Consider the following 13,709-nt stretch of genomic DNA (forward strand, 5'->3'; position numbering starts at 1 on the left):
GTGATTGACTTATTTCACTCAGCATAATGTCCTCCAGTTTCATCCATGTTACGAGATGGTTCACAGATTCATTGTTGTTCTTTCTCATTGCATAGTACTCCATTGTGTGTATGCACCATAGTTTGTTTATCCATTCATCTGTTGATGGGCATCTAGGTTGTTTCCATCGTTCTGCTACTGTGAACAATGCTGCCATGAACATAGGTGTGCATATGTCTGTTCGAGTGACGACTCTTATTTCTCTAGGATATATTCCTAGGAGTGGGATTGCTGGATCAGATGGTATGTCTATTTCTAGCTTTCTGAGGAAGCGCCATATCATTTTCCAAAATGGTCGTATCATTTTGTATTCCCACCAGCAGTAAAAATGTGCAATACTTTTGAAAAGAGTGATCCCTTTATTGAAGACATAATGGAAATTAACACAGCAAATTAAATTTTCCAAGTTTTCTGAGTCAAGGCTGTAACCAAGCAGGGCCAGGTATGGCATTCAAGGGCAGTGGCTGCCAACAGGCACCTGAGTGAGACTGACTGGGTCTGAACACTGCCTGCCATTTACTGAGCTGACCTTAGACAATTTACATAAGCTCTCCAAGGCTTAATGTGCTTATCTGTAAAATGGGATGATGCCCAGTGTTATGGAATGAATTGTGTCCCCCAGAAATATGTGTTGTAAATCCTAACCTCTATGCCTGTGGTTAACCCATTTGGGAATGGGTTGTCCCCGTTATGTTAATGAGGCAGGATTACTGTAGGTGTATCTTGAGTCAATCTCTTTTCAGACATAAAAGAGATTAAACAAGCCAGCAGAGAGGGAGATGGGGAGGAGAGAGATGCCAAGCCACATGAAGATCGCCCAAGAGCAGAAGCTCAGAAGAGACAAGGACTTTCCTCTAGAGCCAACAGAGAGGGAAAGCCCTCCCCTGGAGCTGGCATCCTGAATTCAGACTTCTAGCCTCCTAAGCTGTGAGAAAATACATTTGTTTGTTAAAGCCATCCACTCGGGGTATTTCTGCTATAGCACTGGATGACAGAGACACCCATTTTATAGGAATTTTGTAGGAACTCAGTGAGGTGAAGATGCATGTGACTGTGTGATCCCCGTCACTGTCACCGTGTCATCTGTGCTCTGGGCTCCGGAGCCTGGGCTCCAGTCTCCCATTTAGAGCTGACCCGGTGGCTGGGGGCGGCCATTTAAAGCTACCTTGCGCATCACAACTTTCAGAGATGAAATACATGAACATTTTACCTGTGAAAATGTGTTTTTTCTGCTAATCCATATAATCCAAATTTCTCCACCTTTTCAACAATTGTTTTATTACTGGAATCCTTAAAATACTTGGTCATTTCAGCATTAAGGGCCTCGTAAAGATCCACATGTTTATCAATTATACGACCAAAGTAGTTTGTTGCATTCAAAATGTAAAAAGGTATCATCTGAAACACAGAGAGTAAATACATGCGGAAAACAAGCTTAATCTAAATCAAAGATGCACACGCTCCTTTGCCTGCCGCCATCGGCACCTGACCTGAGAGCCTAAGAAGATGGAGATTTAAAAAAACTAGGAAGTGGCCAAAAGACAAAACAAGATAAAAACTTTCTGATATTCACAAATAATTAGTTCCACTTTAAATCTAATGGAAGTTTTGTTGTTGTTGTTGTTGCAAATTTTGTTATTTTAAAGCTTCATTATTAGGTTTAAGCGTTCCTTTGTTTACTTTTTAACTGCACTTTTACAAAAATACTTCTTATATAGTACCCGTTTCTTGAGACCGTTCTCGTATTTGTTCATTGAAGAAAAAGCATTTTATTAAGAACCTATTTATGCGAAGCACTGGGGACACAGGGATGAAAGCAGGTCTTGCAGGGACTCCCGGCCACCCAGGACGGGCTGACAGACCACAGCTAGAGTGTGATCACGAAGGCAACCAGGCTTCACAGCTACGTGTGCGCAGGGGTGTCGGCATGCGTGGGGGGACGTCGGTGTGCACGGGGGGTGGGATGCCAGCATGCTGTCAGCAAACGTGTGGAGAAGGAAATAATCTGCAGCAAGCAGGGAGGGCCTGCTACCTGGTGCAGATGCCAGGAGGGAGCAGCAGTTATCCGGCAGGCTGGGGGAGGTGAGGCAGGCAAGGCAGATAGTGGTGTCACATCTCCCAGGGCTGACAGTGACCCTCCTCTGTGCCCTCTGACCTCATGGCCTGCCAGTCGCCCACTCTCACTGCCAATCAGCCTTGTCCTGATCCACAAACACGCCATGGTAACACCTACCTCAGGTCCCTCGCTCCTGCTGGTTCCTCTGCCTGGAATGTTCTTCTCGAAACCTCCCCATGACTGCAGGCTTCTTATTGTCTGGGCCTCCTCAGGGAGTCCCTCCCAGCCAGCAACTTCCAAAGGGCCCTTTGTCCCCGTGCACAAGGATACTCTCTATTACACTAATCCATTTCATCCTGTTCACACCACCTGTAACCATCAGAACCACCTTTCCTACTCAAGGGCCCACTGTTGACCATACCCACTGGAACGCCAGCCCCAAGAGGGCAGGGAACACGTCTGTCATGGGTCCCCAGCCAGCCATTCTCCAGCACCGAGGGAAAGGCTGCCCCAGCTCCCAGTGCTCACTCAGGCCGCCCCATCGCAGGCAGTGAGCACAGTATCCCTTCCAGCCCTGCAGACAGCTCTCCCAGGGGCATCTACTCCTCTGTGTCTTAGGCTCCCCATCGGTCTGGCATCCCACTCAGCTCTCAGCCCATGTGGCAAGCCCTGCTCTGATGGCCGTCACTGAACACAAGGCGGTACTGAGGATGAGAAAGATGCTCCCTCTATGTTCCAAGGAACGGGCAGGACGCAATATATACACCAATGACAGATGTACACGAAAAATGACAGAGAAAATATACTAAGATGCTAATGGTGACTGTTTTAGGATGATGGGAATAAAATGGGGGGTTTCTTTGTTTCCCTCTTGCCAGAAGCGGGAGAGTTTTAGGTCTAGGTCTCTAGACAGAGTGATCAACACGTCCTGGTTTGCCTGGACTCTCCTGGTCTTAGCACTCAAAGTCCCATGTCCCAGGAAACCTCTCAATCCCAAGCAAAGCAGGAGGGCACCTTTCCCTGCCTGTTTTGGTCCCACACTCCCTAGGCCCCCTGCAGATAACTAATCCAGTCTTTTTATGGCCACAGGATATAAGATTAGGATACAAAAATCCACTGAATTCCTAAAACACTTAGAAATGAAATTTAAACACCAATAACATGAACAATAGCATCAAAAAAATACGAAATACTAGGGACAGATTTAACACAATGAGTCAAAGACCTGTCTGCTGATAACTATAAAACACTGCCTAGAGAAATTAAAAATGACCTAGATAATGGTCTAGATGAAATGCCCCAGACAAACTACCTAGATGAAGGGCCACCATCTGCCAGTTGGTTGGCCTGTGGTGCCTGGCATGTTGCTGGGATGCTGGATGCTATACCACTGGTATCTTAAATATCAGCAGGGTCACGTGGTGTGTTTCAGCAGAGCTTCCAGAGGAAGGCAGACTAGGAAAAAGGACTGGTGATCTGCTTCTGAAAATTAGCCAATGGAAACCTTAAGGATAACCACAGAACACTGTCTGATATAGTGCGGGAAGATAAGCTACTAAGGGTGGAAGGCGCTCAAAATACAACTGGGGAAGAGCTGCCTACTCACACGAGAGCAGACCTTAATGATGTGGATAGAGTAAAGCCTTCTGTACCTTCATATGCTGATGTGACATAACTCCAAATGAGAAGCAACAGCTGGAAATACCCATTAAAAATCAGAACATGGAATACACAAAGTATGAATCAAGGAAAACTGAAAGTTGTCAAAAAAGAAATAGAACACCTGAAGATTGATAACCTGGGCATCAGTGAGCTGAAATAGACTGGTACTGGCCGTTCTGAATCCGACAATGATATGGTCTACTATGCCAGGAATGATGAAGAGAAATAGCATCGGACTCATCGAAAAAGAACATTTCCAGATCTATCCTGAATTACAATGCTGTTAGTGACAGGTTAATATTCACATGCCTACAAGGAAGATGAGTTAATATGACTATTATTCAAATTTATGCCCCAACCACGGGTGTCAGAGATGAAGAAACTAACGATTTTTACAACTTCTGCAGTCTGAAATTGATCAAACATGCAGTCAAGGTGCACTGATAATTACTGGTGACTGGAATGCAAAAGTTGGAAACAAAAAAGAAAGCAGGAAAATATGGTCTTGGTGATAGTAATGATGCTAGAGATGGCAGCATAGAATTTGCAAGACCAGTGATTTATTCATCAGAAATACCTTTTTTCAAACAACACAAACGATGACCATACACATGGAGCTCACCAGACTGTTTACACAGGAATCAAACAGACTATCTGTGGAAGGAGCTGATGGAGAAGCTCAATATTATCTGTCAAGACAACACCAGGGGCCGACTGCGGAACAGCCCATCAACTGCTCCTATGCAAGTTCAAGTTGAAGCTGAAAGCAATCAAAGTAAAAAGAGTCAAAGCATGACCTTCAATACATCCTGTCTGAATTCAGAGATCATTTCAAGAAGAGAACTGACATCCTGAACACTAATGACCAGAAGAGTTGAGGGATGACACTAAGGCCATCATACGTTATAAAAGTAAAAGGTCATTAGAAAGACAGGAAAAAAAGAAAGGACCCAAATGGATGTCAGAAGAGACTCTGAAACTTGCTCTCCAACGTAGAGTAGCTAAAGCAAATGGAAGAAATAATGGAGTAGAAGAGCTAAACAAAAGACTTCAAAGGGAGGCTTGAGAAGACAAGGTAAAATGTAATAATGAACTGTGCAAAGACTATGAGTTAGAAAACCAAAAGGTAAGAACATGATTGGCATTTCTCAAGCTGAAAGAACTGAAGAGAACATTCAAGCCTCAAATTCTAATACTGAAGGAATCTATGGGCAGAAAATGGGACGACACAGAAGGCATCAAAAGAAGAGGGACATAATACACAGAGTCACTATACCAAAAAGATCGCAACCATTTCAAGAGGTAGCATATGATCAAGAACTGATGGTACTGAAGGAGAAGTCCAAGCTGTACTGAAGGCACTGGCTAAAAACAAGGCTCCAGGAACTGACGGAATACCAACTGAGATGTTTCAACAAACCGATGCAGGGCTGGAGGTGCTGCTCATTCATCTATGCCAAGAAATTTGTAAGACAGCTACCTGGCCAATCGGCTGGAAGAGATCCATATTTGTGCCTATTCCAAAGAAAAGAGATCAAAGGGAATGCAGAAATTATCAAATACTATCATTAATGTTACATGCAAGCAAAAATTTGCTGAAAATAATTCAAAAACGGCTGCAGCTATACAACAGCAAGGAGCTACCAAAAGTTCAAACCAGATTCAGAAGAGGGTGTGGAGAGATCACTGCTGATGTCAGATGGATCTGGGCCCAAAGTAGTGCTGCTACAACAGAAATACCACAAGTGGACGGCTTTAACAAAGAGAAATTTATTTCTTCACAGTAAAGTAGGCTAAAAATCCAAATTCAGGGCGTCAGCTCCAGGGGAAGGCTTTCTCTGTCAGCCTTCTCATCAATGTTCCCCCGGATTAGGAGCTTCTCCACGCAGGGACCCCAGGTCCAAAGGACACACTCTGCTTCTGGCACTGCTTTCTTGGTGGCATGAGGTCCCCCAACTCTCTGCTTGAAGCACTTACTGATGAAGGTCAAAGACTACAGCCTTCAGAATGGACTACATCAGAACAAAAACAAAACAAAAATCCTTACAACTGGACCAATAAATAACACCATGATAAATGGCAAAAATACTGAAGTTGTCAAGGATTTCATTGCTCTCAGATCAATCATCAACACCCATGAAGCAGCAGTCAAGAAATGAAATGACGTATTTACATTGGGCAAATCTGTGGCAAAAGATCACTTTAAAGCTAAAAAGCAAAGATGTCACTTTGATGACTAAGGTGCAGCTGAGCCAAGCCACGGTATTGTCAATTGCCTCATATGCTTGTGAAAGTTTGACCAAAAAAAAAACAAAGACTGAAGAAGAACTGACACATTCGAATTGTGGTGTTGGTGAAGAACATTGTCTCCATCACGGACTTCCAGAAGAATGAACAAATCTGTCTTGGAGGAAGTACCGCCAGAATGTTCCTTAGAAGCAAGGATGGTGAGACTTCATCTCATGTACTTCGGACACATCATCAGGAGAGACCAACTGCTGGCAAAGGACATCACACTTGGTAATGTAGAGGGTCAACGAAAAAGAGGGGGACCCTAATGAGATGGACTGACACAGTGGCTGCAACAACGGGCTCAAAACATAGTAATGACTGTGAGGATGCTGCAGGACTGGGCAGCGTTCAATCTGTTTTACACAGGTTGCTATGAGTCAGAGCTGACTGGACAGCACCTAACAACAACAGGTAATTGGAGTGATATACCATGTTAATGAGCTGGAAGATTCAACATCGTTAAGACGTCAATTCTCCTCCAAATTCATTCATAGACTCAATACAATCCCAACCAACATTCCAGTAGGCTTCTAAGTAAAAATTCACAAGCTGATTCTAAACTTTCAGATGAATATGCAAAGGAATAGTGAAAACAATACTGAAGAAGAAGAGCAAAGTTGGAGGTCTTATCTTCCAGTTTTCAAAGCTTATTATAAAGCTACAATAACCAAGCCAGTGTGGTACTGGTGTATGGACAGATAGACTAAGGAACAGAAAAGAGAATTCAAAAATAGACCCACACATATACAGTCTCTGGGTTTATGTCAAAGGTGTCAATGTTAATTCAGGCAACGAAGATGGTCTTTACAATAAATGATGCTGGAGCAACTGATTATGTATATGGAAAAAATAAACCTCGTCCCTATGTCACATGACACACAAAAATTAATTTTAATTTAACTTAAAAATTAATTAAATCATAGCTCTAAATGTGCATGCTAAAACTATAAAGCTTCTAGAAAAAACAGAGGACAATCCTTGTGGACTTGGCGTAGGCAAAGATTTTTTAGGACATGAAAAGCACAAAACATAAAAAAATGATAAACTGGACTTCATCAAAATTAAAAACTTTTCGAGAAAATATTTACAATATGTGTATCAGGCAAAGGACATCCAGAATATATAATGAACTCTTAAAACTCTTCAAAATAAGAAAAAATCTTAAAAGAGGCAAAAATTCTGAATAGAGAATTCATTAAAAAAAAAAAAAATGCAAACGGCCAATAAGCATGTGAAAAGATGTTCAAGATTCCTAGTTATCAGGAAAATGCAAATAAGGTATCAGTGCAGGTGCAATAACCAAAAACAAAAAAACTAAACCCACTGCTGCTGAGTCGATTCCGACTCCTAACAACCCCAGAGCGTTTCCGAATCTGTACACCTCTACGGAAGCAGACTGCCACATCTTCCTCCTGAGGAGCGGCTGGTGGTTTCAAACCGCTGACTTTTGGTTAGCAGTCAATTGCTTTAACGACTGTGCCACCACGGCTCCTGGTGCAAATGCAACAGAATGGCTAAAATTAAAGCCCGAGAATACCAAGTACTGGCGGAAATGTGGACCAACTGGAATTCTCATACGTACCAAATGGTACAACCACTTTGAAAAACCATTTGGTACTTTCTTATAAACATACACTTATCAGGTTGTTAGCTGCTGTTCAGTTGGCTCCCAACACACGGTGACCCCAGGCACAACAGGACAAAATGCTGCCTGGTCCTGTGCCATTCCCATGATTGGTTGCGGAACAGACCACTGTGATCCACAGGGCTTTCAGTGGCTGATTTTCACAAGCAGATTGCTGGGCCTTTTTTCCTAGTCTGACTTAGCCTGGAAGCTCTGTTGAAACCTGTTCAGCATCACAGCAACACACAAGCCTCCACAGAAAGATGGGTGGTAGCTGTGCATGAGGCACACTGGCCAGGAATTGAACCTGGGTCTCCCATGTGGAAGAAGCCCTGGTGGCACAATAGTTAAACACTTGGCCGCTAACCAAAAGTCAGCAGTTCAAACCCACCAGCGGCTCCATAGAAGAAAAGACCTGGTGATCTGCTCCCATAAAGATTACAGCTTAGGAAACCACAAGGGGCAGTTCTACTGTCATATATGGTCTCTATGAGTCAGAATTGACTCGATGGTACACAACACAACAAGGACTCCCATAGGGCATACTCCTATCATATGCCCCAGCAATTCCACTCTTAAGTCTTACCCAAGAGAAATGACAATGTGTCAGTGTATATCCAAAAAGACTAACCACACAAATGTGCACAGCAGCCAGAAACTGGAAATAACCCAAATGCCATTACCTTGTGAATGGATAAACTGACTATGGTATATCCATACAACAGAACCCTATTCAGCAATAAAACAGAACAACATGGCTGAACCTCACAAGCTTTAAGCTCAGTAGCAGAAACAGACTCAAAAGACCACCTATTGTATGATTCCCTTAGTAAGAAATCCCAGCGGATTTCTGTTTTACACAGAACTTTAACGGCAAACTCACAGCAAAAGAAAGCAGACCAGTGGTTGCCAGGAGCAGCGGGTATGGGGCGAGGACTGACTGCCAAGGGGCATGAGGGACTTTTCTGGGCTGATAGAAATCTTGACTGTGGTAGTGGTTACAGGACTGTATACATTTATCAAAACTCAACAAACCCTACAGTTAAAATTAGTGATTTTTTTGGTATGTGAGACTGTATATTGCTATAGCTGATTAAAAAAAAAAAAGACCTGGTAGAGAGGCTACGGGAAGGTAGCAGTGGAAGCAGTGCTGGGTTTTTTTTTTAACTTCTCTGAATCTCCACATAAAGACAGAGTAAGCAACTAGACAGCAAAACCGAAAACCAGGGACATCATTTACAGCAAAACTAGCTGAATAACAGGTCCTCATGAGCCTCAAAATACAAGCAGGTGAGCAAAACCACCCACATTCACAAGACCTATGGGGCATTCGTGTCTGTAAGAAGAAGCTGAGGAAGCAGCCGTGTGTCTGATGGACCTGAGAACAGGAGAACTCCAGAGAAGGCCACAGAGAAGCACTGAAAATATGGCGGGCCGGCATGGCGAGACAGTGGGAACTGGGGAGGCTTTCCCCTACCTAACAGTGGACAAATCAGGAGGCTGAGCCCTGTGACTCCTTGAAACCGTCCAGCCAGAAACAATAGAGATGAAGGAAGAAACGGCCCAGATAAAAGTCGGGGAGGGGAACAGAGCCAAGAATCTCAAAAATGTCAGAAACTATGCCATCATATATTTCTTTTAATACAACATGAAAATGACAGAAGCAGGAACTCTGTGAAACTGGAAAAGTTACCCTGACCCACACCTAAAGTTTCAGGAAAACTCATTTTATCTATAAAATGAGCAATAACAAAGTATCAAGGTCAACTCTCATATGAAGTTATAATAAAAAAAAGAGACTACTAAGGAGCAGAATAATAATCCCTATAGACAATGAAAGCTGCTGGAAAGACATGTCCACAAAACAGATCAAAACTGCAACCTTCCATTTCCAAACAAGCTATCTTTTAGCTTGTTTATAAGAAAGTGATATATGATATAAAAGAACAACATAAATCAGAAACAGAAAAACTTAGAAATGAGGTGACAGAACTCAGAAAAGAATTAGAAAGTAAAGAAAAAATCACTTCAGTAATGACATTTCAGTAATATGGCCCCAAGAAAGATGTGTCCACATCCTAACTCCCAGAACCTGTTTTTGGAAAAATGATCTCTGCAGATGTAATTTAGTTAAGAATTTCGAGACGAGCTCATCCTGGATTGTCTGGGTAGGCCCTAAATCCCATGACAAACATCCTTAACAGAGAGAAGAGGAGAAGGCAACGTGAAGACAGATGAAGAGACTGGAGTGCCGCAGCTGCAAGCAAAGAAACGCCTAGGGCACGGGAAGCGAGAAGAGGTCAGAAGCAGACTGTCCTTCAGAGCGCCCAGAGGGAGCGTGGCACTGCCGATGACCTTCTGGCCTCCACAACCAAGACAGAATAAACTGTTTCTAGTTATACAGCAATCCTAGAGAACTAGTAACGACACCTAAGGAGAAGGAACACAAACATGAATGAACACAACAGATAATGCCTCAAGGGAAAGAGAAGGTGAAAAGGAGAACAGTTTTAAAACTCGAAAAGAAACGAAGGATATAATAAGGATTCAAGAGAAAGTGACAAACTCTTAACTCAGCAATTCTATTCTGCATTTCAGAATTTTCCTCAAAAGAATAATTATGAATGTTCTGCAAAGACTTATGTAATCACAGCATTATTTTTAACAGCCCCCAAACACAAACGACTCAGATACCCAACAACGGGGGGCTGTATAAACCACGAGGCACACATGATAACTCCACATGGTCCACAGCAAAGATCCACCAGGATCTTTACCTTTTACAAAGGTAAAACTCTGACCCAGGGTTCCACTGACCGTCCTCTACCTCCAACCCGCAGGCTCTCTTGCGGCCCCGAAGGCCCTAATTCCATCTCTTCTGACCTTAAACTCCTGCCTCGGTCACAGCTTCCTCTCCTCCACAATGACCCCAGCCATCACCCTGCAGACGTCCTTTCTCCCACTGATGCTGAGAACAGATCCTTGCAGTGGCAACAGCTTATGTGGGTTACTAAAAAATATAGTTTTTTTTTTTTTTTTAAGGAAGAAAGCTTCACATTTTCTAAATACGTAACTAAAAAACCCCCTAAATTGTTGAAATGGTTTATCCATTTTCCCAATTTGATCTAGGGTTTCTAAATAAACTGGGGTATTAAAAATAGGCACTTTATAAGGACCCAGATTAATACTGCCACATTAACTGTGGTATATTAATACTGCCCACTGCGAGTCATAATTACATTCTACTAAGAGTTTGCTACTTAAAACATAAAATGTTCATGAAAATGATCATTAATCATTAGGCAAAAAGATCTTTAATGGAACTTACTTTAACATATCCAAACACTGGGAGAGCTTGGTTAGATAACTTCCTTGGCATGTCTATTTCTGGATTAATATAGTGTCGATCAAGACAGATCCTTTTGTCTCTGAAAAAAAGCAACTAGAATTTAAAACCAGAAAAAAAAGAAAAGAAAAAAAAAACAGTACTAATTGTTATCGTGACTCTTTAAGTATTCTTCAGGAAAATTAACCTACAGCCAAAACCACAGAGCTTTTGTTCCACACACCTTTAAAGTTAAGTAAGCATATTAAATACTTCAGATGATACTGACAGGACACAAATAAATGGAAAAGGGTCCTAAAACACAGTTAACACTGAATACAATCAAAGCAAATAGTTATTTTCTTATTTCTATAGACATTCTTAAATACACTGTGTAAATGAAGAAAACATACTTCCAAAATAAAGACTCTTGAATCAGGAACACCATAACCCACAATAAAGGTCAATTAACCTCTAACCTGGAAGTCTTAACCATAACATTATTTCCAAACTGAAAATAGCTGAAGCTTCAGTTTCAAAAGTCAATATTCTACTTAAAGGCCTCATGGGAACAGCTGCTAATAACCTGTTCGGTGCACCATAATTCAAAACAGTTAATGTCAACAGTTATCTTAACATCAAACTTAATCCAGTAAATACGTATCAGACACCTACTACCCATCCCCAGCCATCTGTCAAGCACTGGCAGTAGGTCTAGATCAGTGTGAGGCAGGCCCCCATGGTTGTTAAGAGGTCCACACTTTCCAAATTAATCCACAGAACTAACGCAGTCCCTATGAAACGTCCACCAGAGTTTTTCAAAGAATTGACGAGCCAATCCTAAAATGTGTATGTAGATGCAAGAAACAAGAAAACTAAACCAGTTGCCATGGAGTTGATTCCAACCCACGGTGACCCCATGTGTGCAGAGTAGAACTGTGCTCCGTAGGGTTTGCAAAGCTGTGACCTTTTAGAAGCTGATTGCCAGGCCTTTCTTCTGAGGTGCCTCTGGGTCGGTCTGAAACATCAACCTTTCAGTTAGTAGGGGAGCAACTTAACCATGCGCGCCTCCCAGGAACTCCATATGGAGACACCGTAGATCTAAAATAGTAAATCTTGAAGAATAAGAGAAAAGTTGGAGGACTTACACATCAGATTCCAAGATTTACTAGAAAGCCACAGTACTTAAGAAAGTGCAGTACTGGTGTTAAGGATAAGCAATGAAACAGAAGAGTCCAAAAGGAGACCATGTATACTATCACCTGATTTACATAAGCCACCCGATTCACTGGGAACAGGATGGTATTTCAAAATGAATTATGCTGGAGCAAGTGATTATCCATATGAAAAGAAGGGAAACTTTGCTCTTTCCCACTATAAAATTAATGCAATCTGGATCATAGGCTTAAATGCAAAAGCTAAAACTATAAAGCTTCTAGGACACAAAAGACCATTAACCATAAAATAAATATTAATTTGACTTCATCAAAAGTAAAAATGTCGTTTATCACAAACCCATTGCCATTGAGTAGATTCCGACTCATAGTGACCATAGAGCACAAGACACCATTAAAATAGTCTCTTCAATAAATGGTGCTGGGACAACAGATCTGCGCATGCAGAACAACATCATTAGATCCACACCCAACACCATATGTAAAAACGGACTCAAAATACATCAAGGATCTAAAGAAGAGAACGAAAACTGTAAAGCTCTCAGAAGACAACACAAGAGTAATGCTTTGGGACCTAGCTTTTGATAATGGATTCTCAGATATGACAACAAAAGACAAAATAGATAAGATGGACAAAATTAAGAACTTTTGTGCATCGAAGGACTTAAACAAAAGAGAAGAGACAACGTACAGAATAGGAGAAAATATCTGGTAACCATATATCCATCCAATAAGGGTTTAAAATCCAGAATATATAAAGAATGCATTCAACTCAACAACAAAAAAGACAAATAATCCAGTCGAAAAATGGGCGAAGGACTTAAATGAGACATTTCTCCAAAGAAGACACACGATGGCCAACGAACACTTGAAAAGATGTGCAAGTCATGAGTCATTAGAGGAATGCGTATCGAAACCACCATGAGCTACCACTTGTCTCCCACCAGGATGACTAGTATTAGAAAAACAGAGAAAACCAGTGTTGGCGGCCAGGTTGTAGAGAAATTGGAACCCTCATCCACTGCTGGTGGGACTGTAAAATGGTACAGTCGTTATTTGGGAGTTCCTCAAAAAATTAAAGAATTAACAAATGACCCAGTAACTCCATTCCTAGGTATAGACTCAAAAGAACTGGAAGCAGAGACTCAAACAGGTACTTGTACACCAATGTTCACTGCAGTATTACTGACAAAAACAACCCAAATGTTCATCAACCGATGAATAAACAAAATGGGTACATACATACAGTAGAATATTATTGACTCATAAAGAGAAATGAAGTTCTGATACATGCTATGATATGGATGAAAACTGAAAGTATCACACGAAGTAAAATAAGTCAGAATCGAAAGGATAAGTACTGTATGATCCCACTAACATATCTAGAACAGGTGAACGCATAAAGACAAAAGTCTATCAGCGGTCACCAGGGGATGGGGTGGGGGGATGGGGAGTTACCGCTTAAGGGGTACTGGGTTTCTGTTTGGGGTGATGAAAGACTTTTGGAATTGGATAGTGGTGATATGTTACTGAACT

The 13,709-nt window shown here is 41.8% G+C and overlaps 1 protein-coding gene across 1 annotated transcript in view; it reads right to left on the reverse strand.

The window, feature by feature from the left end:
• The window catches only part of TDRD12 (tudor domain containing 12), a 96,024-nt gene that overhangs the window by 15,597 nt on the left and 66,718 nt on the right, over window positions 1–13,709 (reverse strand). The window contains exons 21-22 of the mRNA XM_023726941.1: window positions 11,002–11,101; window positions 1,250–1,437 (exon numbers count right to left, since the gene is read on the reverse strand). Of these exons, the coding sequence (XP_023582709.1) occupies window positions 1,250–1,437; window positions 11,002–11,101 (288 nt within the window). The remainder of the gene's footprint in view (window positions 1–1,249; window positions 1,438–11,001; window positions 11,102–13,709) is intronic.

This window comes from Trichechus manatus, unplaced genomic scaffold (genome assembly GCF_000243295.1).
Source record: "Trichechus manatus latirostris isolate Lorelei unplaced genomic scaffold, TriManLat1.0 scaffold00014, whole genome shotgun sequence".
Lineage (NCBI taxonomy): Eukaryota > Metazoa > Chordata > Mammalia > Sirenia > Trichechidae > Trichechus > Trichechus manatus.